We start from the raw sequence: 26,308 nt of genomic DNA on the forward strand, positions 1-26,308 counted from the left end.
CACTTCAAAAGAATTTTGAAAGATTATGGTTGGTGCCTCCATCAGCTCATTCTATCCTCTTTCACATGTGTATCAACTGTGCCTGGACACTGTTATACGCTAGTCTCAGTAAGTTTTTATAAACCAGTTTCCTTTTGGATCCAGTACCATCAGCAATTGTTGTCCTCGTCAAGCTGTCATTGGAATTGTTTTGCACAGGAATGGCAAATTTGCTCTGTGCTTTTCTGGTAAGCAGCAGCGATAGATGACATTATAAGCAGTGTTTTGCTTATTTACTCCTGGGACGTGGGCAAAGCCAGCATTTATCGCCCTTAAGAGAAGGTGGTGGTGAGTTGCCTTCTTGAACTGCTGCAATCCATCTGTTGTACGAACACCCAGAGTGCTGTTAAGGAGAGAGTTCCAGGAATTTGACCCAGTGACAGCGAAGGAATGACGGTATATTTTCAAGTGTTGTGTGACTTCGATGGGAACTTCCAGGTGGTGATGTTCCCATGTGTTTGCCGCCTTTGTCTTTCTAGATGCTAGCGGTCATGGATTTGCAAGGTGCTTTCTGAAGAGCTCTGGTGAGTTCCTGCAGTGCATTCTTATAGATGGTACACATTGCTGCCACTGTGTGTTGGTGGTGGAAGAGGGAGTGAATGCCAGTGGATGGGGTGCCAAACAAGCTTCTAAATGTTACTGAGCTTCTAAATGTTGTTGGAGCTGCACTCATCCATGAAAAGTGGAGAATATTCCATCACACTCCTGACTTGGGCCTTGTAGATGGTGGACAAGCTTTGAGGAGTCAGGAAGTGAGCTATTCACTGCCGAATTCCTCCCTTTGACCTGCTCTTGTAACCACGGTATTTAAATGGCTGGTCTAGTTAGGTTTCTGGTCAATTGTAACCCCCAGAATATTAGTAGCGGTGAATTCAGTGACGGTAACACCATTGAATGTCATGGAGAGATGTTTAGATTCTCTCTTGTTGGAGATGGTCATTGTCTGGCAGTTATGTGGCACGTATGTTAGAAGTTTAAAGTATATTTATTAGTCACAAACACTGCAATGAAGTTGCTGTGAAATTCTCCTAGTCACCACAGTTCAGTGCTTGTTCGGGTCAACGCACCTAACCACATCTTTCAGAATGTGGGGGGAAACCGGAGCACCCGGAGGAAACCCCGCAGACACGGGGAGAATGTGCAAACTCCAGACAGACAATGACCCAAGCCGGGAATCGAACCCGGGTCCCTGGCTCTGTGAAGCAGCAGTGCTAACCACTGTGCCACCATGCCGCCCTATGTTACTTGCCATTTATCAGCCCAAACCTGGATATTGTCCGGGTCTTGCTGCTTTTGGACATGAACTGCTTCAGTATCTGAGAAGTCACAAATGGTGATGAACATTATGCAATCATCAGCAAACATCCTCACTTCTGACATGGTGAAAGGAAGGTAACTGATGAAACAGCTGAAGATGGTTGGGCCTAGGACATTACCTTGAGGAACTCTTGTAGTGATGTCCTGAAACTGAGATGGTTGACCTCCAACGATCACAATCATCTTCCTTTGTGCTAGGTATGACTCCAAACAGTGGAGAGTTTTCCCCAATTCCCATTGCCTCTGGTTTTGCTCGGGCTCCTTGATGCCATACTTGGTCAAATGCTGCCTTGATACCTTGCACCTCACCTGGTAGAAGTCATGGATTTTGAAGGTAGGTCACGGATCAGTATGATCTCATTGAATCACAAAACAGGCTCGAAGGGCTAAATACCCTCCTCATATTTTCTATGATCCTCTGCTGTGACAAGCCCTTCATGATATGCAGACATATTATGTTTGGGCTGAGTGTCATCAAGGCTATAGCACAGGAACAGGCCCTTTGGCTCACTAGGCCTGCGCCGATACGTGGTTTCTATCTCTCCATTCGCCTCCTGTTCATGTGTCAATCAAGATGCGCCTTAAACATTGCTAATGTGCCTGCTTCCACTACCTCCACGAGCAATGAGTTCCAGGCATCCACCACCCTGTGTGTGAAAACCCTTTCCCACACGTCTCCCCTGAACTTACCCCTCTCACCTTAAACCTGTCCCTCTTGTAGTCGACCCTTCCACTCTGGGAAAAAGCCTCTGAGTATCCACCCTACCTATGCCTCTTATAATTTTGTGGACCTCTATCAGCTCGCTCCTCAGCCTCTTGTATTTCCAGTGAAAACAGTCCATATTCACAAAGTTATTATTTGGTCACTACAGCTCAGCTCAAGAGACAAGTGGGAATCATATACAGTGTCAATGTTGGACAGAAAAATAAAAAGGGAATACAGTACAACAAATCACTCTTTTCTGATTATCCACCAAGATTTTCATAGGTCAAAACCTTGCATCACATTTTCATACTGGAGAATGCTTCTCTTCATTGTATTTCCCCTTATATATTGAGGCAAATAAAATGACATGTTTTCTCTGTTAATTCTATTGTGGTTAGCTCAATTCATGCTCCAAGATATTGTTGCACTGTACCAGAAGTTGAAGGCTTGTGGGTATCTGGCAATTTTCATTATTGACTCCAAGTCTGGTGGAGGATCACTGTTGACTCTACTACAATTTCTCCATGCAATAAACTACCTTAATTTTTCTTTTCAAGCTTACAGATAATATAGTTTTCCTGCTCCAGGAAGGTATCTTTTCCTATAGTCAATTTCAGAATCCAGCTGGATAGCTTCGCAATACTTCTGCAAAGAAAAACATAACAAAATAAAAATAAAGATTGAACTTCTTTGTCAGCCAAGGAAAAATCACTGATACAAGTTTCATATGTCGTATTAAATTTTTCTATTTATCAGAACAATAGATTTGTACAGAATGCATTCTCTGTATGCAAATAAACACCACTTATATCATCGAGGTAGTGCTTTTGTCAATGTGCTAAGACATCTCATGATGTGGAGATGCCGGCGTTGGACTGGGGTAAACACAGTAAGAGTTTTAACAACACCAGGTTAAAGTCCAACAGGTTTATCTGGTAGCAAATGCCATTAGCTTTCGGAGCGCTGCCCCTTCGTCAGATGGAGTGGATATCTGCTCTCAAACAGGGCATACAGATGGTGTCTCTGTGTGCCCTGTTTGAGAGCAGATATCCACTCCATCTGACGAAGGGGCAGCGCTCCGAAAGCTAATGGCATTTGCTACCAAATAAACCTGTTGGACTTTAACCTGGTGTCGTTAAAACTCTTACTAAGACATCTCATACAGTCACAGAGAAAAAGTGGAAATGGGGCATTGCTTTTCTAAGTCATAGTTAAGCAAGTGCTATCCAATGACGGAATCATATCTAACGTTAGACATTAATGTTCATAGGTTGGTTGAAAACGGTCAGTACTCTCACTATTGCAAACGGCCGAAGGGGTATGCAATTTGATATGATCCTCCAGTCATTGAGATGTACAGCCTATGCACCTGGCATCACACTGACACTGAAACTCATATAGCACTTTACTCATTGGTGTGGTAGGCAGAACATCTTTTTGGCTTGACAGTAGCATCCTGTTGGTCAAAAATTCCACTTGTGTAGCCTCTGCTTAGTAACAGCATGAAACATGGCTTCACCTGCTGTTCAAATGTTTTTTTTGAGATACCTTACCTTTCCAGGATAAAGTATACTGAGCACTTGTCAGGTCCGAAAGGGGTGGCATTGGGCCCATTTGTGACGATATGCAATATACAGCAAGCAATGATCTAACGGGGGTAGCCATTATCCCACAGGATAGCTTTGATGCCCTAATGCAGCGTCAAAGACTGCACAGTGAGCAAATGGTTCAGGCCCTTTTTCTGAGATTGCCGATAAAGCCAATCTTCTAACACATGGTGTTGTTGGAATCCCAGTGTGTCCATGGTTAGATGTGATTCCACAATTGGACAATCCTAAGTGTGCTAATAGTGACACTAATTTGTGATAATTAGTGGAGTTTGTAACATGGCTCATTTACGCTTGTTAGAGGTGACATACATTCATTGACAGGGATCAGTTCTCTGGAAACAAAAGCAATCTGTTGAAGCCTGGAGCCTATTTTGAATTACCCGGAAGCTTGGGGAGCCTATAGTTCCCCATTGCTTTCTCCATGGCAATGCCTCTTCCAACAGAGTCAGGTAAGGAAGGCAAGGGTCAATTTATGCCACGGGGTGTTTTTGTGATTAGAAGGTTGTTTCCAGTGGGGTTCCTCAAGTCTCAAAACAGACCCCCTTACTGCTTGTGGTATATCCACGATTGAAACTTAAATACGGGAGCATGATTAAGAGTTTGCAGATTGTAGTAACTCATGAAACCCGACTGGAAAGGAACATCATTTATTACCAAACAGAAAGTAAAGCTACAACTGTGGTGTCCACACACAAGTCCCTGCTTAGGAACACAGTTTTAAATGCCCCAGTCCTGGATCTGCTTTATAAAAGGCTTAGGAAATGAGTTGATTACCTGTTACCAGAGGAACTCATACTCAATGAGCTGCACAGGGAGATCAGTCAGTGATTTCCCAAGGGCCTGGTGCGGGTCATCACACAGATGACATGAAAATTAGCTGCGAGATTAATGGGCAGGAAGAAGCTTTCAATTGTGGGTAAAAAAGGGACGTATGGAATTAGTGCAAGGGGAGGACAAACAAGACAAGGGAATTTACAATAAATATGATTCGGGAAGTATAGGGGAACGAAGGGACCATGGAGTTTGTGTCTATAGATCCTTGAAGGTGAAAAAACAAGATAGCTAAGGTGTTCAGGGAGGTATATGTGATACTTTTCTTTATTGGCTGAGGCCTAGAGTATAAAAGGAGGTAGAACATAGAACATTACAGCGCAGTACAGGCCCTTCGGCCCTCGATGTTGCGCCGACCAGTGGTACCAATCTATAACCCCTCTAATCTACACTATTCCAATATCATCCATATGTTTATCCAATAACCATTTGAATGCTCTTAATGTTGACGAGTCCACTACTGCTGCAGGCAGGGCATTCCACGCCCTTACTTCTCTCTGAGTAAAGAACCTACCTCTGACATCTGTCCTATATCTCTCACCCCTCAATTTAAAGCTATGTCCCCTCGTGCTAGGCAACACCATCCGAGGAAAAAGGCTCTCAGGTAGGTCATGTTAGAACTGCATTGTGTTCTTGACATGACATTACAAGAAGGGTGTGATCACATTAGAAAGGATACAAAAGAGATTTATGAGAATGTTATCAAGAATAGAAAATTTTAGCTATGAAGGAAGATTGGACAGGTTGGGGTTGTTTTCTTTGGAACTAAGAAGACTGAAGAAAGATTTAATTGAGGTAAATAAAGTTATGAGGGACAAGGGAGAGTGGTTAGGAAGGACCTATTTCCTTTAGCAGCGAGGTCAATAACCAGGGGGCACAGATTTAAAATGATTGGTGGGAAGATTAAAGGAGAATTGAGGAGTAAATCTTCTCACCCAGAGGGTGATGGGGTTTGGAACTCGCTGTCTGAAAAGGTGGTAGAGGCAGAAGTTCTCATCACATTGTAAAAATACTTGGATATGGAGTGGAAGTGCCATAATCCACAGGGCTACAACAGCTGGAATGTGGAATTGGTTGGTCTTTTTCAGCTAGCAGGGATTCAATGGCCTCCTTCTATGCCATATCTCCTTTTATGTTGCCGATGGGCAACTTAAAACAAAATGAACAGGTTGTTTAAACTAAATTAGTTCTGGTCACTTTTATCAAAGTCTGCCTGTGCCTTTTATGAGAGATAGTTATGCCAAATATCTTCTATACATGCTGAGAAAAGCAGAAACATTGCTATGAGGATATGAGTTACTATTTAGTACAGCAGTTGTAAGTTATTTATTATTTTCTTCTATGGGTGGCACGGTGACACAGTGGTTAGCACTGTTGCCTCACAGCGCCAGAGACCCGGGTTCGATTCCCAGCTTGGGTCACTGTCTGTGCGGAGTCTGCATGGGTTTCCTCCCACAGTCCGAAAGATGTGCTGGTTAAGTGCATTGGCCATGTTAAATTCTCCCTCAGTGTACTTGACCAGGTGCTGGAGTGTGGCAATTTGGGAATTTTCACAGTAACTTCATTGAAATGTCAATGTAAGTCTACTTGTGACACCGATAAATAAACTGAACTTAAACACAAGAGACTAGCTAATCTTAACTAATGCAAAATAGATGTTGTATCACTGTGACAATTAATTTTTAAAACTGCTTAATAAATGTGATATGCAGTTAAAGCTCAAGTCAAAATGCTATTCTGCCTCTTTCTGAAGATTTGGTAGATTACATTGAGGGCAGGTGATAAAACTAAAATGGGTTGTCTGTTCAATCTTTGGGTGCACCATTCATTCACTTAGATATCAAGGCAAGTGAAATTACTTTCTCTGGGGGCATAAGGAGTTAGGATTTACTTACTTACCGGGCGACACGGTGGCACAGTGGTTAGCATTGCTGCCTCACAGCTCCAGGAACCCGGGTTCGATTCCCGACTTGGGTCACTGTCTGTGTGGAGTTTGCACGTTCTCCCCGTGTCTGCGTGGGTTTCCTCTGGGTGCTCCGGTTTCCTCCCACAGTCCAAAGATGTGCAGGTTAGGTTGATTGGCCATGTTAAATTGCCCCTTAATGTGTCCTGGGATGTGTAGATTAGAGGGATTAGCGGGGTAAATATGTGGGGTACAGGGATAAGGCCTAGGTGGGATTGTTGAAGGTGCAGACTTGATGGGCTGAATGGCTTCCTTCTGCACTGTAGGGTTTCTAAGATCTCCAAAATTTGTCTGAAACGCAGGAGACAAAAATAGCTAATGTTGTTGGGATCAAATTATCGTCATCAAATGTGAAGATAATTTCATAGGTAAGTTTTTTAACTGAGGCTTGTCATTTCTTCATATGTGGCATTGTCAATGGGAACAATATTTGGGAGTGTATGGAAGCACCTTCACCAATATTTTCCATTGTTGCAAAGGAAATATATTCCTTACACCATCATTAAGCTGAGCAAGCTTACAGGATGCTACTGACAGCGTTTAAGTATTTGGCTCCATTCAAGTACAAGATTCGTCATGCATGTTCAAGAATGCCAATTCCTGCTCAACACAACAGTAATCAAATGTGAGTGCATCTACTAGATACACCGTCATTCTGGGTCTTTACCAGCCAAGGGACATGACATAATGGGTTTCCCCATGGCTATATTTTTACTGACACAAACAGAATCTTCTTCCTCTGGAAACCGATATTCTTGATGATTTATCAATCTTTTAGGGGAGGAGTTGGGTGTTTGGGAGGAGAAGGGAGAGAAAGCGGATAATTTGCATAAAGTGTTTTTTCCTTTGGAGGTTTAACTGAAATCCAAAAAAATGTTTCTCAGATTGAAAATGTGGTACATCACTGTTCATATCTATATCTGGGTATATCTTTATACCCAACTCCCAGAACTGCCATGCGCAAAAGGAATCGAATGCCTCATGGCAGGAAGACGTTTACAAAGAAGTTTATTTTAAAAGTTTGCAAAAAGGATTTTCTAAGTTAATCTCATGACAAGTAAGTGTTAATAGATGAGAGAGAGAGAGAGAGAGAGATGTACAGAGAGAAAAAAATCAAGCTCTATGGTACACAGGGATTAGGGTTAAATCATATTTATAGATTTCTCAAGTTGATCTGCTGTACTGCGCATTAAGGATTTTTAAAAGATACTGTGGCTTGATTCCCGTCTTTCATTTACTCTCTATAATTGGAAATAATTGTCCTGAATTACTTTTATTCACGCTGTCAGGGTTCTTGACAGGCATTATAGTGATTTTCAATGATGCAATCTTTCATCTCTGATGTATCTTTGCAACCCATTGAGACTCTAGATCATGGAAGTTTCTGTGCTGCGAAAGGACAAAAGATTAGGCATACGTGCAAAGGCAATAAAGAGAACAAAGCTGCAGTTTGCATGACATGAATGAGGAACTTTCTGGTGATGTTATGAGCAAGATAAAGCAGGTTCTGAAAACTTCTGGCATGTATAACAAAACCTTTGCACCTTGCTGACCACTTACAGCTTCCCAGGTTAGTGCATTAGATAGAATTCTCATCACACTCCTCCATAACCAAGAAAACTTGAGCTTTTTTTTGTTATTGGTCCAATTGTAGCCATCATCAATAGAAATCAGGCCCATCTTGGGCTTCACTGAACATTAGATTGTGGACTGCCATGACTACTGTGACATGCTTAGGTTTCCACCAGGCACCCCTCTCAGCATAGGGAAGACTCAGGCAAAGCAAGTGCCCAACACTCAAAGTGATTGTAGAGAAGGCTCAGTTATTCTAATGCAAAGGTGTTAAAACTATGCAGGAAGGAAACTCAGCATTCTCAAAGGCAAGTATTTTTAAAGTTTGTTTTTCAGGGTAGCAGGATGGAGAACCCTTTCAATAGGGAGAATCATTTTTCAACCAATCTACATTAACAGCCTTTCTAATGTGTATAGACTATCCAAACAACCAATTTAGAAGTCTTGTATCCCAGTTGGATATTTGGAGATTAAGTGTTTTCAAAATGCAGTGACGGCAGCCTAAGGGTTAACTACCACAGCTGATGATAGTCAGCGATATACAGAAACGTTTCTGACCAGCAGTGATTAATAATGATTCCAGAAATAATGCTGCAACAAGTTCCACCCTACTATACTATCAATCCCTGTCCTAATCAGCCTTTAAAATTTAGGTTGTTAAGAACTGATTCTTTGAATCATTCATAATTGCATAGTGAAGTGCTCAAAATGCATAAATGAAGATTGCCAAGTCAACTACGGGAACCCTGCATGAGACATGAATACATATAATCCCATTTAAGTGAGGCACTGCAATGCTTTGTCAGTACCCCTGCACTCTCTTTGTTTTGGGATACAAAATCTCCCCACAGACAAGCTACAAGTTCCAGAAAGCCATAATATGATGAGTTTGAGATGGTTTCACTTTAATAAGGAGGTTGTGCAGTTTAGTTTTTTTTTTCAAAGATATGCTGCAATATTCTATTAAGATTCCTCAAAATAACGGAGGGAAGCTAATCAGCCCAACATGCCTGCACGGGTTCTCTGAAACTGCCCGTTCTTTTGTCATTTCCTCTCGTAAACCTTTTAAATTCTTACTTTTCAAAATGCATCCATTTTGTTTTAAAAATGTTATTAGAAAATCTATTTCCAACCTGTTTTCTGGGGAAGCATTCCGCATCCTGACACCTCTGAACGAAAATAAAATGCTCAAAACTTTTCCCTTTAATGATGATCTTAAACTTATGACTGAGTAAACAGTTCCTCGACCAATCTTTCCCCGTTTACTTCATCAAAACTCAATTCTGAACATCTCTCATTAAATCTGCTCTCTATTCAATTCTCAGTAGTGACCAAAGCGAGGTTAGAAGTTAATCTGCTACCAAAAAAATGTTGTCTTCAAATTATTACTCACCCTCTTGTTTTATCACTCGCAAACAATGGGGAAACAATGGGTCCGATTCTCCCATTGCGACCCACAACTTTTCTGGTGGGACGGGTCGGGAGATGCACGTGCGGCCATTTCACGGGTTCCCCGTGAGCTTTTAGGATCCGCGCGCATCTCCCAACCGGAAGAAAATGACGCTGTCGGGAATGCGCAGACGTCCGGCGGTAAGTGAATAAGTCATTTGAATATGTTTAACATACATTTTAAATATATTTTAAATGCGATTATCGGGCTGGGCACGCAATTAGCCAGGTCCAATAGCATCTCCCACCCCGCCAGAGTACTTCATTCCGACGGGATTTAGAGTAGCTCCCTACATTCAGGGAGACCCCGTCGGAGTGAAAGGGGGCAATCGGGGGCCCCCAGGGGGTTGGGCAGCGGGGTTGTGCCCCCTGACAGTGCCAACCTATGTCCCCTGGCACTGCCCAAAGGGCATTGGGCAATGCCAAGGGGTTGGGGCCTAGTGTGGGCAGGGCCTAGGGGTGATTGGTGGGGTTGGGGGGGGTTCCCGCTGCCACCCTGCATTGCAATCAGTCTGGGCTGGAGGGAGGCCAGCGATCGGGGCGGGTTGGGAGGGAGAGGCGTGGTCTGCCGGGGGGGGGGGGGGGGGGGGGGGTGGCTTGCCTCTCGGGGGGAGGGGAGGGGGAGGAGGGGGGGTGGAGACACTGGGGTGAGGAGGACCGCTGGTGGGGGGGGTGGGGGGGGGGGGGGGGGGGGTGGGGGGGGGGGGGGGGGGGGCAGTGGGCTGGACATCGGGTCACTCCTGGCCCGGGAGTTGTTGTGGGGGCCGTGGGGAGGGCTGGAGGGATAGCGCTGTGGAGGGCCTGGATTGACCAGTGATTGAGCTGGGGACAGCAAATGGGGAGTCTGACAGATTGGGGCCACTGCGCATGTGCAGAGTTCCAGAGCTGTCAGACCCCCCCGCCCCCGGGGTTTTTAAATGATATTCACGATTGTGAACTCTGCATTGCAGAGTGAGGAGATTCAGGTCTGAAGCTGCGCTGAAAAAACAGTCGTGATATAGAACAATTTTCCCACCAATTGAACCCCTACGGGAGAATCACCCCCAATATTCTAGATCTGGTCACTTCAAAATAGAGTTATGTTACACTTTGTAAAATGGAAGGTTACTGTAAACATTTCGCTCCAAAGCTCACAACGGCACGGTAGCACAGTGGTTAGCACTGCTGCCTCACAGGGCCAGGGACCTGAGTTCAATTCCTGGCTTGGGTCACTGTCTGTGTGGAGTTTGCACGTTCTCCCCGTGTCTGCGTGGGTTTCCTCCGGGTGTTCCGATTTCCCCTCACATTCTGAAAGACGTGCTGGTTAGGTACATTGACCCGAACAGGCGCCAGAGGAGAATTTCACAGTAATTTCATTGTAGTGTTATGGTAAGCCTTAGTTGTGACTAATAAACTTTAACTTTTAACTTTAACATGTTTCCAAGCTTGCTGAGACTGTTCACCGCTGTGAAACCTTAATGACAGCAGGCAAGATTCAACTGGAATGTTAGATTTAAGGTGCTGTTAATGAAAGGCTTCACTCATTTAATAATAAAGGCCAACAACGTATACTTATATCACACGCCACATGAAAAATCAAGGTCGACATTCAAGGAGATGGGGAGGGAGCAGCAAAACACATTAGGGATGGAAGAGCCCAAAAGAACTGGCAAAGGGAAATATTTTTGGATACCTTTTGACATAGACAGGGAAGGAGGTAGTGAGGAGGTTGTTTTTCTCAAAGAAATTGCAAAGGTCAAGGAGATGGTGGCTGAAGGATCAATCTGTGAGGCTGGAGGCTGAAAACTGATCAAATATCAGGGTGAAGCTTAAAATGGATTTGAAGATGAAAAGTGGATCTTGAAATTAATTTGCTATAACACAGGGAACCAGTGCAACTTGTCAAGGATGCCAATGAGGGGTCGGTGGGACTTGTAGTAAAGCTCGGGAGCAGTTGAAGTTTGTGAAGAATGCGGAAATGAGTGCCAGGTAGGAAACCTTCAAAGAAATCAATTCTGAAGACGATATCTGCAAGAGAATTGGGTTTTGCATTGATAGGGAAGAGAAAGGGCATAAAGCCAAGAATGTTCCATAGATGCAAAAGTGCATGCCCTTTGCATTTGTTGTAACATTATCACTTTCACAACTTGCCACAGAAAAATGCAAACATTTGTGCAAGGTCAAGTCTTAATCTATGGCAAATGTTATAAGCCCTTTAGAGGACGACACTGGTGAGGTATTAAATGGGAAACACAGAGATGGCTGAGGCACTAAACCAATATTTTGCCTCTGTCTTCATGGTAGGGAATAATGAAAATTTTCCAAAAACTGCAGTTAGTGCAGAGGAACTTGGTGCAATAACCATCACCAGGGAGAAGGTTTTGAACAAACTAATGGGATTAAAGGCAGCTAAATCTCCGGGATCTGATGGCCTGCACCCTAGGGTATTAAAGGAGGTGGCAGCAGAGAAAGTGGATGCATGGATTGTGATATTCCAAAATTCCTTGGATTCCGGTAAGGTTCTGGTGGATTGAAAACACGCTAATGTGACGCCCCTACTCAAAAAGGGAGAGAGGCAAAAAGTAGGAAACTATAGGTTGGTTAGCTTGACCTCTGTGGTGGGGAAGTTGCTGGAATCAATTAAGGAGGAGATTACCTCATTTGGAAAGACAAAGATCAGTCCACCATTGTCAGCATGGTTTTATGAAGGGTAAGTCATGCTTGACAAACTTGCTTAAGTTCTTTGAGGACATAACCAGCAAGGTGGATAATGGGGAACCTGTGGATGTGGAATATCTAGATTTCCAGAAGATGTTTGAAAGGTGCCGCTTGGAAGACTGATCCAGCATGTGAAATCGCAGGGGCTGGGGATAGAATACTAGATTAGATTCAGTATTGGCTGACTGAAAGAAAGCAGAGGGTCGCAATAAATGGGTCCTTCTCTAGCTGGAAAAATGTAACTAGCTGGGGTGCCACAAGAGTTAGTCCTCGGACCTCAACTATTTACAATCTATATAAATATAAGTAACACAGCCAAATTTGTGGATGATACTAAAATAGGTGGGAAAGCAGGCAGTGATGAGGAGATAGCGATTTTACAGACGGATATAGATAGGCTAGAAGAATGGCCCAAAATTTGGTAGATGGAGTTTAATGTGGATAAGTGAGAGGTTATCATTTTGGCCTAAAAAATAGGAAGGCAAATTATCTAAATGGAAAGCAGATTCAAAATGCATCTGGGCGGAAGGATCTGGGTTTCTTTGTTCATGAATTGCAGCAAGTCGGTATGTAGGTACAGCACGTAATAAAAAAGGCAAATGGAATGTTGGCATCTATTGCAAAGAGACTGGAATATAAAAGTAGAGAAATGTTGCAATTGTATCTGGAGTAGTGTGTCCAGTTTTGGTCTCCTTATTTGAGGAAAGATGTGGTGGCATCGGAGGCAATTCAGAGGAGGTTCACTAGATTGATTCCGGAGATGAAAGAGTTGAGGAAAGATTAAACAGTTTGGGTTTATACTCGTTGGAGTTCAGAAGGATGAGAGAGGATCTGATCGAGGTATATAAAATACTAAAAGGGATTGATGGAGCAAACATAGACCATTGCCCTTGTGGGGCAATCTAGAGCAAAAGGTCACAGGTATAGGTTGAAAGGTAGTATATTTAAAACTGAGATGAGGGGGAACTACTTTGTGCAGAGGGTGGTGAATTTGTGGAACTCACTGCGCTATAGCATGGTGGAATCTGAATCGTTAAATGGTTTCAAGGAGATAGATATATTTCTGATTTTTTAAAAAATGGGTTAAAGGGATAAGGGGAACAGGTGGCGAGGTGGATTTGAGACCAGGGAGAGATCAGCCATGAGCTGATTGAATGGCGGAGCAGGCTCGTTGGGCTGAATTTGCTTACATCTGCTCCTAATTCCTATATTGCTATTTACTCTAAAATCTGAGCCAATGATCGATGGTCAAGGTTGAAACACTGAAATTTACCTCAGGTGACTGTGGGAGGAAAGATCATGAGGAGATGTAGTGGCTCCATCAGGTCGGTACGAGTGAAACGATAGGAGACCGTTCTGCTGGAGGCAGCTTTTACTGCATCTTAAAGCACATTTCAAAGGTTTTATTTTTCAAACACGGATGCAGCAGTTTGTTTTGCAAGTATTTTCTATCTTCACATATTCAGGAGCACAGGATCAGGAGTAGACCATTCAGCCCCTTGAGCCTGTTCCCTGATCTGTTCAGATCATGAACTGATCAGCACAATTAAACCCACTACATTTTGGTCAGGAGAGGGTACTGTCAATCTCAGTTTTGAGATTTTCAATTCACATCCAGCCACAGCTGCGTTTTGGGGGACAGAGTTCCAGATTTCAACTATCCTTTGTCTGAAGAAGTACTCCCGACATCACCAATGAATAGCCTAGCTCTATAAGGTTACGCCCTTGACTCCCAGACCAGAGGAAATAGTTTCCTATCAATTGTTTAATCATCTTAAACAACTCAAATAGGTTGCTCCTTAAATCTTCTCTACTCATGGCAACACAAATATGTTAACCAGCGTGTTATCAGGGGAAATTAAACCCCATTTGGAAAACACTTGCGCTGATTGCTAGGTGTCATGAAATCATAAAGCAACATCGAAACCTACATAGAAGGGACTAAGAATCAGCTGAATCCAGTACCAAACATTTTCTCTCATTTTGGCTTCATTAAATGTATTTTCCTCAGATGGTTTTCAGCCTCTATAACCATTTATTTGAATATTAGAAGCACATTGATTATAGATCAGAGGGTTCAAAATAACAAACCATTATAGAGCTGAAAGAACCTTTTCAAGACCAACACGATAATTAAACTCTTATATTCCAGCATGTCATCCCAGAAGCTTTTAAAATTTTAATATCTGTGAATTTGAAACACAATTCCTTCTAGAGCTCTTGTAACAAACCTTTATTCCTCTATACTTGCAAGGCAAAACATGAACAGAAACAGCAGCAAATTAGTAAAACCAGGGGAAGAATTAAAAGTCCTCAGTTGCTGTGTTTGCACAAGGAACCAATTCTAATCAGTGCTGGAACAACCTTCTATACTTATTTTCCCTTTGTACACAGTGATCACATAGGAAGAAGCCAAAATAGCAGCGTGATGTGCATTTGTTTTTTTTTGCAATAAAATCACCATTTCCACAGTGAGAATACTCAAACCCATCCTCAGCAACAAAGAAAGAACAGGTTTACATCCCTGTGGACAGCATTTGTACTTTCTTTTAAAAGTCATATTTGTGTGCTATATTACTACATGCAAGACACAGCTTGTAAAAAGTCAAGTTAAAACACTTTTTCCACCTACAAATTCTACCTTGCGCCTGAACCACTTTTAAGACAGGAGTTCAATTTTTTGATCTGTTATTGTTCGATCCAGAGGGAGAAACTAGAGATAACTAACTCCTTCAGCTGTGTTGAGGTCTACTCCTCATTACCAACAGCTGAAAACTTTTGATGCTTTTTGTTTGAAAAGAATCAACCAACCTCAAAGCACTTGGTCTAAAGCAAATAGGGGGCTGTAGTCCTTTCACCATTTCTGTGTTACAGCTATTATGCAAAAAGTATAAAACACTGCCTTTATGCTGCCAAGCCACAACTACTCTTCTTACATCAAAGCATTTTCACCACAAGGGTTTTTTCTTCCAAATTTATTCATTCCCAAAACAGAAGACAACGATTCATACACCCTAATTACATCTAATTATCAATTCTTTTTTCTGTGACCAACTTCAGCCAGAGCTATTTATTACTTGCATTTCTCACACCCTCCCCCATGCCTTTTGCAAGACAGCTAACATAATGGCAAGTTCTTTGGAGGACAATTATTATTTCTTTTATGGCCTGTTATAAAGGTTCTACCTGCATTAAATAATTATTCTATTATTAGTTTCAACAGAAAATGCATGTTAAATATGGGGACCTCCTGGTTAATTTGACAGTTCCCCATAGTGTTGCTGCTTAGTGGCAGTGGAAACGACCTCTCCTGTGGGGCTTCTCCTCATGCTTTCTTTTCATGATCTAAATGAGACGTTTATTGGATTAGGGTTCTTCTCTGCAGACCTCCGAGGTGGCCTGTAACAAAGAACTTAAAAATCCCAATGACTATACTAATTGCCCTGGGATTAAAAACAGAAAACTTGATTCGGCATTACATCAGTACACCAAAAACAGAGGAAATTTATTAGTTTCATTATGGGCCCTGATCCTTTCAACTAGAGTGGGAGCTAGTGGGCAAGGCATGGTAATAGTTAGACTTTCATTAGAAACTTAAACAATAGACAATTGACATGGGCCTAATTGTGTGATGCCAAATAAGCCTCACATACTTTTGAAGTGAGGAGAAAAGGCATATTCTTAAAAATTGAGACAAAAATAGGTGGCAAAGATTCAGAGTTCAGCTAAGAATTAAAATGACGTCAGTGGGCAGACTCTGCACTGCAAAGTCAATTGATAAGCAAATACATCGGCAGCAGATTAACCCCAGTACTCAGCTCAGGTGACAGCCGCACAGAGGTCACAGTACTGACCTCACAGGTTGGTCTCTGGGTCATTGTAGCCTATAAAAGGCTGTTGTAGTGTCAAAGTCTTATAAGGCTGCAATCTGACAACTCAATTTAAGCTTCCAGGCAGATGACTCTAAGAGGATAGTTAATAGCTCATGCCATTCACGATTGGAAAGATGCTTGTTAATGGAACAGAGGTGTCTGAGTTAAAAAATACTAAGAAGCATCAATCTATCTGACGCGAGAGAATAAAATAAAAAGCTCGGAGGAAAAAATGTTTAACGTCTCAGTATCCATTAGTTAAGTACGATGTGATCAGAATGCCTCATAGTAGCTATTGGAAACGACCTTTTGCTAAATTAAATGTTTTAAAAGCTCAACAGTGACAAGAGAGGTCAGTGTTCTGCCATACAAAGCAACTGCTATATTTGCTCATGATGGTAAAGGCTTCGCAGCTGTCACGTCACAAGACTCTCAGTTCTAACTGTCCATAAGAAGACTTTGTGACTTCTGAAGTTACCTCATACTTTCAATATAGTTGATTGTTTTGGCAACAGAGGATCTTACCAATCTGAAGTCAAATGAAGAAACGTTCAAATTTAAGCTTATCTGAGCATTTGTCTTTAACTTATTAATAATAAGGGCCAACTGACAATCAGGAAAAGAAAAGCTGTTTTTGATTTCATTCTGTTGCTGGGTTAGCTTCTCTTGTCTCATTTTAAAATCCTGGTTGAGTTGTCTGGTATGAAGCAGTGCCTTTTCATCTGAGTTTGAACTCAAATTTGAGTGATTCAAATTAATACAATTTTTAAAAAAAGTCACCTGGAGTGAAAAGTATTCAGTAAATTGTAAGAGAAAGCAATTTGACTTAGAGTTGCTGGCTTCCACGAAGAGATACTGGTAAAAAAAAAATGGAGATGAAATTATTTTTTATTTGATTTGATTTATTATTGTAACATGTATTCGTATACAGTGAAAAGTATTGTTTCTTGAGTGCTATACGCACAAAGCATATCGTTCATAGAGAAGGAAAGAAGAGGATGCAGAATGTAGTGTTATAATCATAGCTAGGGTGTTGTCAAATCTGTAAGAGATTGAATTAAAGCATTGTTACGTAGTTTAAAAGAGTTAGAATAGAGTTTTAAAAGCATAGAACGAGAGTAAAAGAAGGGATTAAAGGATATGCTGGGTAGAGCTGCAAGAAGTCGCCACGCTCCGGCACCATCTTGGAAACCAAGAACTATGAGGAACTATACAACATGACGTTGGCTCATTGAAGGAACACGGTACAACTGAACGTAGGGGCATGAAGTGTGTCTTTCCCACACCTCTCGTGAAAAAGCAACTTGATTTGAGGTGCTGAGCAAGTTATGAGATACAGCTTGCGAGCATTCTCTGCAATGGATTTTCAGGAGCAAACTCCCAAAGAGTGGGGACAAATAAACCCAGTTTCACCCAGAGTTGTAGCGTTCTGTTCCTGCACACCTTCCACTCAGTTCCATGGAAGGAAAGACAAAACATGTCCACGGAGGTAGTCAAACTTGAGATTAAAATCCATGATGATTTTGAAACTACAATAGGGTAAAAGCAAGTATGCTTATTCTGTTCCCTGTCCCCAATTGGAGATCTCTACTGCCTCCCGAAGATACACAAGGCAAACACACCCGGCCGTCCCATCGTATCGGGCAATGGGACCCTGTGCGAGAACCTCTCCGGCTATGTCGAGGGCATCCTGAAACCCATTGTACAAAGAACCCCCAGCTTTTGTCGCGACACGACGGACTTCCTACAGAAACTCGGCACACATGGAGCAGTTGAACCAGGAGCGCTCCTCGTCACAATGGATGTCTCGGCACTCTACACCAGCATCCCCCATGATGATGGCATTGCTGCAACGGCCTCAGTGCTCAGCGCCAACAACTGCCAGTTTCCAGATGCAATTTTACATCTCATCCGCTTCATCCTGGACCACAATATCTTCACCTTCAACAACCAGTTCTTCATCCAGACACACGGAACAGCCATGGGGACCAAATTTGCACCTCAATATGCCAACATCTTCATGCACAGGTTCGAACAAGACTTCTTCACCGCACGGGACCTTCAACCGGTGCTATACACTAGATACATCGATGACATTTTCTTCCTTTGGACTCATGGTGAACAATCACTGAAACAACTCTATGATGACATCAACAAGTTCCATCCCACCATCAGGCTCACCATAGACTACTCTCCGGAATCGGTTGCATTCTTGGACACGCGCATCTCCATTAAGGACGGTCACCTCAGCACCTCACTGTACCGCAAGCCCACGGATAACCTCACGATGCTCCACTTCTCCAGCTTCCACCCTAAACACGTTAAAGAAGCCATCCCCTACGGACAAGCCCTCCGTATACACAGGATCTGCTCGGATGAGGAGGATCGCAACAGACACCTCCAGACGCTGAAAGATGCCCTCATAAGAACAGGATATGGCGCTAGACTCATTGATCAACAGTTCCAACGCGCCACAGCGAAAAACCGCACCGACCTCCTCAGAAGACAAACACGGGACACAGTGGACAGAGTACCCTTCGTTGTCCAGTACTTCCCCGGAGCGGAGAAGCTACGGCATCTCCTCCGGAGCCTTCAACATGTCATTGATGAAGACGAACATCTCGCCAAGGCCATCCCCACACCCCCACTTCTTGCCTTCAAACAACCGCACAACCTCAAACAGACCATTGTCCGCAGCAAACTACCCAGCCTTCAGGAGAACAGTGACCAAGACACCACACAACCCTGCCACAGCAACCTCTGCAAGACGTGCCGGATCATCGACACAGATGCCATCATCTCACGTGAGAACACCATCCACCAGGTACACGGTACATACTCTTGCAACTCGGCCAACGTTGTCTACCTGATACGCTGCAAGAAAGGATGTCCCGAGGCATGGTACATTGGGGAAACTATGCAGACGCTGCGACAACGGATGAATGAACACCGCTCGACAATCACCAGGCAAGACTGTTCTCTTCCTGTTGGGGAGCACTTCAGCGGTCACGGGCATTCGGCCTCTGATATTCGGGTAAGCGTTCTCCAAGGCGGCCTTCGCGACACACGACAGCGCAGAGTCGCGGAGCAGAAACTGATAGCCAGGTTCCGCACACACAAGGACGGCCTCAACCGGGATATTGGGTTTATGTCACACTATTTCACATAAATATTTCTGCTTTTTTCCTCCTGAGTCTTTATCATGCGATCCTAGAATCAGAATTTATGTCACACTATTTGTAACTCCCACAGTTGCGTGGACCTGCAGAGTTTCACTGGCTGTCTTGTCTGGAGACAATACACATCTTTTTAGCCTGTCTTGATGCTCTCCCCACTCCCATTGTTTTGTTTCTTAAAGACTGGATTAGTTGTAAGTATTCGCATTCCAACCATTATTCATGTAAATTGAGTCTGTGTCTTATAAGTTCTGTTTGTGAACAGAATTCCCACTCACCTGAAGAAGGGGCTCAGAGCCTCGAAAGCTTGTGTGGCTTTTGCTACCAAATAAACCTGTTGGACTTTAACCTGGTGTTGTTAAACTTCTTACTGTGTTTACCCCAGTCCAACGCCGGCATCTCCACATCCCAATTACATGTACAGTAATGTACGAATCTGTTTTGACAAGTGGAAACTGAAGTCAATGTGTATTAACCCTGAGAATATGTTTTTGGGTACCCTGAAATACACAGTCCGACTGTATTCTTTCATGGTGGGTGACACTGGAAAGATGCTACCGATCCCTTGAACTGAGTGGCTTGATAAGCCAATTCACATTGCTGTGGGTCTGGAGTCACATATAGGTCAGACCAGGTCAGGATGGCAGATTTCTCTTCCTAACGGACAATCAGTAAAATCAGATGGGTTTTTACAACAATCGATGATAGTTACCAACTAGCTTTCAATTCCAGATCTTATTAATTGAATTTAAGTTCCACCAACTGCCATGGTGGGATTTAAACCGGTGTCCCCAGAGGATTAGTCCAGACTTCTGAATTACCAGTCCAGTGACATAACCACTGTACCATAGCCTCCCCTTCGATGTAACTATTACATAGAATTTATGCCACAGAAACAGACCATTGGTACAATTGGTCTGTACCAGTATTTATGCTTTTCTTCCACTAAAATTACCTCTTCCCATCTTTTCCCACTGAAGTCCACAATTCCATTCAATTCCTGAGTATGCTTCAAGCCTCTCTTAAAATTATCAGTACTACCTGCTTCAGCCATTCGATGTGGCACCAAGATTCACATGCTCACCACACAAACAAAAATCTGGCTAAATTCTTTATCTGATAGTAACAATCTTTAATTTATGTTTCCTGGTTCTGGACTCACTCACTCAATGGAAATATCATCACTACGTCCACCCTATTGAAGCCCCTCGGAATTTTAAAAATACCTCGAATAGATTTCCTCTTGGTGTTATCTTTTGCAGAACCCCAGACACCTTAATCTTTCCCATAGTTTAATCCTTTCAATTTGGAAAGAATCCACGCACTATCCCTTTTGTAGTATGGCGAGTAGAACTGCTCACGTTATCCATGTGACCTTGGTATCATCTTCTTTTTGTGTTTTATTCCTCTGGAATGAACCCTACTATTTTGTCTGCACTCTTTATGGCATTATCTTGTGTTGCTACTTTTAGCAATTAACATATGCGTTCTCAGGTACCTTTATTGTTCTACCCAATTTGGATTTTGACCTTCCAAGCAAAGGTGGTCTTTACTTCTTCAATCAAAATGTACCACACTTTTCCATATAGAATTTTATGTAATTTCTCCACCATTTCGTTGATATATTAAGGCCTGTTTATGTCTTCCTGTATTTTGATGCAGTCTTCCACATTATTAGCAATGAAATTAAATGAAAAAAATGAAAGCTGCCAAAGTCCCAGGTGACCATAGCTGCTCTCCCCCTTTTTGAGAGAAAGAGAGAGAGAGCTGATCGGAGGGGATTTAACCTGAGGGTCACCACACCTCAGGGAAGATTGAGAAGGCAGGGCCTTCATGCTTAACCTCAGCCGGTACGGAAATTGAACCTGCAAACCCGCACTGTTGGCATCACTCCGCATCACAATCCAGCTGTCCAGCCAACTGAGGTAACTGGCCCCCTTGTTAGCAATACCCACCAATTTGATATCAACTACAATTTTTGACACCGTTCCTCCAATTCCCAAGTCTAAATCATTTAGATAAATGGTGAGTGGAAGGAGGTGGGTGGGGGAATAAAACAATAAAAATTTTCCAGCTTTGCAATGAAAATATTGACTGAAAAATCAGTTGTAAACAATTCTGCCAGAACGTGCGTCAGGAAACCTGCAAACGTCAACCCAGAGCCATAGTCTGTGTATGAGCTTGCAAGTTCTGCTCTCCTTGTAAACACAATCAATAAAATGTAGCAACCTGAATAAAGAGTCAAACTGTTCAGCAGATACAAATGTTTTTTCAACAAAATAAATAAATTTAGTTATGCCTGCCTTGGTCACTCGACAAAAAATAAACAACTAGAAAAAAATTCTGTTTCCCTTCACAATTCAGAGATTTAAGATCCTGGTGATTAATAATGCCTTGACAGGAACTATTACATAAATCCAATAAGCTGTCAAGAGGGTTAACCATTTCTCTAATAATCATTCCAAGCCCACTAGTCAGTCTGCGCTTAAAATAGATATTTCCAACACCCGGTGGAACAGAATGAATGTACTTCAGCGGTGGCACAAAAGACACCGATTCAAACCTCCATTCAGATACATTTCTAGACCAGAAGTAAATTACTTCTCTCCCTGACATCACACCTGCAATATTCCTCAACAAATTGCTCTTGCCCATTTGTTTTTCTTTTAAAATTGCCTGTGGCAGTCACAGAGTTAAGAAACAAACAAGCCATCGAGTTGCTGTGTTGCCCACTCAAAAATCTAAGGACCTGTCATTGTTCGATTCCCCTTTTTGAACAGCAATTCCATTAGCAGCATTGGTGGAGTAATTATTAGTAGCATTCTCCTTGAAGGCAAGATCAAAGGAACCTGTGTAAACCCTGATTATCAATATTACAGTCAGAAAGAGAAAACATCAAAACATGACTTCTTTTACCTTCAGGACAGCAATGAATGGCACAAAGTTAGCCCTCTGAAGCCCATTTTTATAGAGGTCTGAAAGAGAAAATTGGCATTAGCTTTGCTACTTAGTTTGATAATAGCATTTCTTTCTTCACTTTGGCAAATACACCCTCACAACAATACCAGATAATAGCAAGACCAAAGACACAAAATTGATTCCTGCTCGAGCAATATATAGAGTTCTTTATATTGATCAGTGATAGTTATGGTGTGAACTAGTGTGTGAACAACAGCAGAAAGTCCGCAGACCCTCTCAAGTAAAAAGATCTATGCCTGCGTTTCATGAATCATTTCTGAAATGGGAGATAAAGCCTTTCTTTTCTTTTTATAAAAGGATCATAGCTGCCACTTCTCCAACAGTTTCACCAAAATACCTTCAAAACAAATTAAAATAAACAGGTTCAAGTTATACATATGAGACAACTTTTATGGTCAATAAATGTTTAGAAACATTCATGAATGCTTGCTGGAACATCTGCCTCTTCAGCTCTGAGTGTTGGATTTCTTTAAAAAAAAACACAGCTTAATGGCAAGAACCAGGCTTTCAACTGCAAACGTCGCGAGTATCCTCTTTCTTTATTGAAGTGTTGTAACTCTGATATATGTAACAAAGCAGCTCAGAATTGTTGGCCATTAATGCCATTTGAATGCTGGGCTACTCCGCCCCCATCACAATATCACCTGATTAAACAAAGTGAACCAGACCGCTCTCTCTCAGGCATTCCAGACCATAACCACTGCGTGAGAAAGATATTTCTCATGTCACTTGGGTTCTTTTGCTGATTACTTTCAATCTGTGCTCTCTCATTCTCGGTCCTTTCACAAGTGGGAGCAACTTCTCCCTACATATTGAATACCTCTATCAAATCTCCTCTCACATTCTCTTCTACAGGGAAAAATGTCCTAACTTCTCCAATGTATCTTCATAGCTGAAGGTCCTCATCCCTGGAATCATTCTCGTGAACCTTTCCTGGGCTCTTTCCAATGCTTATACATCCAACTGACAGTGCAGTGCCCAGAACTGGACACTATACGTCAGCTGAGCCTAAACTAGCATCTTATAATAATAGTTCAACATAACCTCCTTGCTCTTGTAGTCTTTTTCCCTATTAATAGAGGCTTTATTAACCGCTCTCTCAACCTGTCCTGCCGCCTTCAGACTTATGCACATACACCCAGATTTCTCTGCTCCTGTATCCCTTTTGAATTGTTCCCTTTATTTTTCATTGTCCCTCCATGTTCATTCTGGGACAAGTCACTGCAGTCACCCTGACTGTATAGTGGGTAGAGGAAGAACCCCTCCAGAGACAAACGGGAGAACATCCAGCAGAGGTGGCAGAGAGACTTCACCAAGGAGCATTCTTACTGTATGGTGGGTAGAGGAAGAACTGGTGTCAAGGAGCGGTTAAACCCAAAACATTACATTAATGTTTCCCTCCCTCCTCCTCTAACCAAAAAAAAAGGGCATTGTGAGGAGGACGAGCAAGGTAAAAGCAAAGTGTGGTCTTGTCCTGCTGTAGTGGTAGAGGAAACAAGGGAAAGAGCTGATTGGTAAGTAATAAGGTTGGGTAAGTATTGAATAATTTTATCGCTTGTAGTCTCAGAGGTGATTTCTCTGGTTTATAGTTTGCAACGGTTATATTCGGTAGTTACGAGGAGCAGGAAAAAAGAGCAGGAGAAAAGGGCCCTAGAGAACTGGATATAATCTGAAATAAAACATCTTTCAAAAGTAAGACATGACAGGAGAGCTCCTGGCTGTAGTTTGCTCTTCATGCTCCATGTGGGAGGCCAGGAACGTTTCCAGTGCCCAGGGCCAGTGTGTGTGCATGAAGTGTCTCCAGCTGCAGCTCCTGGAAGCCCGCATTTCGGAGCTGGAGCAGAGGCTGGCTGTGGTGAGGCTGGCAGAGGCAGAGGCTGTGGAGCATCCGCGTGGCAGAGAGTATCCTGGATAGCACATATAGAGAGGTGGTCACACCGCAGGCTCAGACTCCACAGGCAGGAAGGGAATGGGTGACCACCAGGCAGAGCAAGAGAGCTAGGCGGGCAGTGCAGGAATCTCCTGTGGCTATTCCCCTGCAAAACAGATATACCGTTTTGGATACTGTTGAGGGGGAAAACAGCAACAGCCAAATGCGTTGCACCACGGTTGGTTCTGCTGCAGAGGGGAGGAGTAAAAAATGTGGGAATGCAATAGTTATAGGGGATTCAATTGTATGGGGAATAGATAGATGTTTGGACACCAATGGACCTGGTGCTGGGGAATGAACCCGGTCAGGTCTTCAAAGTTTTGGTCGGGGAACATGTGGCAAATAGTGACCACAATTCTGTTAGCTTTAGGATAGTGATGGAAAAGGATGAGTGGTGTCCCAAGGGTAAGGTGTTGGATTGGGGGAAGGCTAACTTTATTGGGATCAGGCAGAAATTGGCAGCTCTTGATTGGGAGAGGCTGTTTGAGGGTAAATCCACATCTGGTATGTGGCAGTCTTTTAAGGAACGGTTGTTAGGGCTACAGGACAAGCATGTGCCTGTAAAAAAGAAGGATAGGAAGGGTAGGATTAGAGAACCGTGGATAACCAGGGAAATTGAGGGACTGGTCAAAAGGAAAAGAGAGGCGTATGTTAGGTCCAAGCAGCTAAAAACGGAGGGAGCTCTGGAGGAGTATAATGAAAGTAGGAAAATACTCAAACGGGGAATTAGAAGAGCAAAAAGGGGTCACGAAATGTTCTTGGCAGACAGGATTAAGGAGAATCCCAAGGCATTTTATTCATACTTTAGGAACAAAAGGGTTGTAAGGGAAAAAATCGGACCTCTCAGGGACAAAAGTGGGGACTTATGCTTGGAGCCCAAAGAGGTAGGGGAGATCCTAAATGAATACTTTGCGTCGGTATTCACTAAGGAGAGGGATGTGTTGACTGGGAGTGTCTCGGAGGGGAGTGTTGAACCGTTGGAGAAAATCTCCATTACAAAGGAGGAAGTGTTAGGTTTGTTAGAGAATATAAAGACTGACAAATCCCCAGGGCCTGATGGAATCTATCCAAGGCTGCTCAGGGAGACGAGAGGTGAAATAGTTGGGCCTCTGACGCAAATCTTTGTCTCGTCACCGGACATAGGTGAGGTCCCAGAGGATTGGAGGATAGCCAATGTGGTCCCGTTATTTAAGAAGGGTAGGAAGGATAACCCGGGTAATTATAGGCCGGTGAGCTTGACGTCCGTGGTGGGGAAGTTGTTGGAGAAGATTCTTAAAGATAGGATGTATGCGCATTTAGAAAGGAATAAACTCATTAACGATAGTCAACATGGTTTTGTGAGAGGGAGGTCATGCCTCACGAACCTGGTGGTGTTTTTTGAAGAAGTGACCAAAATGGTTGACGAAGGAAGGGCCGTGGATGTTGTCTATATGGACTTTAGTAAAGCGTTTGACAAAGTCCCTCATGGTAGGCTAGTGAAAAAGGTTGGATCCCATGGGATAAAGGGGGAGGTGGCTAGATGGGTGGAGAACTGGCTTGGTCATAGAAGACAGAGGGTGGTAGTGGAAGGGTCTTTTTCCGGCTGGAGGCCTGTGACTAGTGGTGTACCGCAGGGCTCTGTATTGGGACCTCTGCTGTTTGTGATTTATATAAATGATCTGGAAGAAGGAGTAACTGGGGTGATCAGTAAGTTTGCGGACGACACAAAACTGGCAGGACTTGCAGATAGTGAGGAACATTGTCAGAGGCTACAGAAGGATATAGATAGGCTGGAAATTTGGGCAAGGAAATGGTAGATGGAGTTCAATCCTGATAAATGCGAAGTGATGCATTTTGGTGGGAATAATGTAGGGAGGAGCTACACGATAAATGGAAGAACCATAAAGGGTGTAGAGACGCAGAGGGACCTGGGTGTGCAAGTCCACAGATCTTTGAAGGTGACGTCACAGGTGGAGAAGGTGGTGAAGAAGGCATATGGCATGCTTGCCTTTATAGGACGGGGCATAGAGTATAAAAGTTGGGGTCTGATGTTGCAGATGTATAGAACGTTGGTTCGGCCGCATTTGGAATACTGCGTCCAGTTCTGGTCGCCACACTACCAGAAGGACGTGGAGGCTTTGGAGAGAGTACAGAGGAGGTTTACCAGGATGTTGCCTGGTATGGAGGG

The 26,308-nt window shown here is 43.0% G+C and overlaps 1 protein-coding gene across 2 annotated transcripts in view; it reads right to left on the bottom strand.

Moving 5' to 3' along the window:
- LOC144493453 (AFG1-like ATPase) overlaps positions 1-26,308 on the bottom strand; it is a 140,016-nt gene that overhangs the window by 45,792 nt on the left and 67,916 nt on the right. For both annotated transcript variants that reach the window (XM_078212385.1, XM_078212384.1), the window contains exons 7-8: positions 22,149-22,207; positions 2,625-2,707 (exon numbers count right to left, since the gene is read on the bottom strand). In XM_078212385.1, the coding sequence (XP_078068511.1) occupies positions 2,625-2,707; positions 22,149-22,207 (142 nt within the window). The remainder of the gene's footprint in view (positions 1-2,624; positions 2,708-22,148; positions 22,208-26,308) is intronic.

This window comes from Mustelus asterias, chromosome 5, assembly GCF_964213995.1.
Source record: "Mustelus asterias chromosome 5, sMusAst1.hap1.1, whole genome shotgun sequence".
In the NCBI taxonomy this organism is placed as follows: domain Eukaryota; kingdom Metazoa; phylum Chordata; class Chondrichthyes; order Carcharhiniformes; family Triakidae; genus Mustelus; species Mustelus asterias.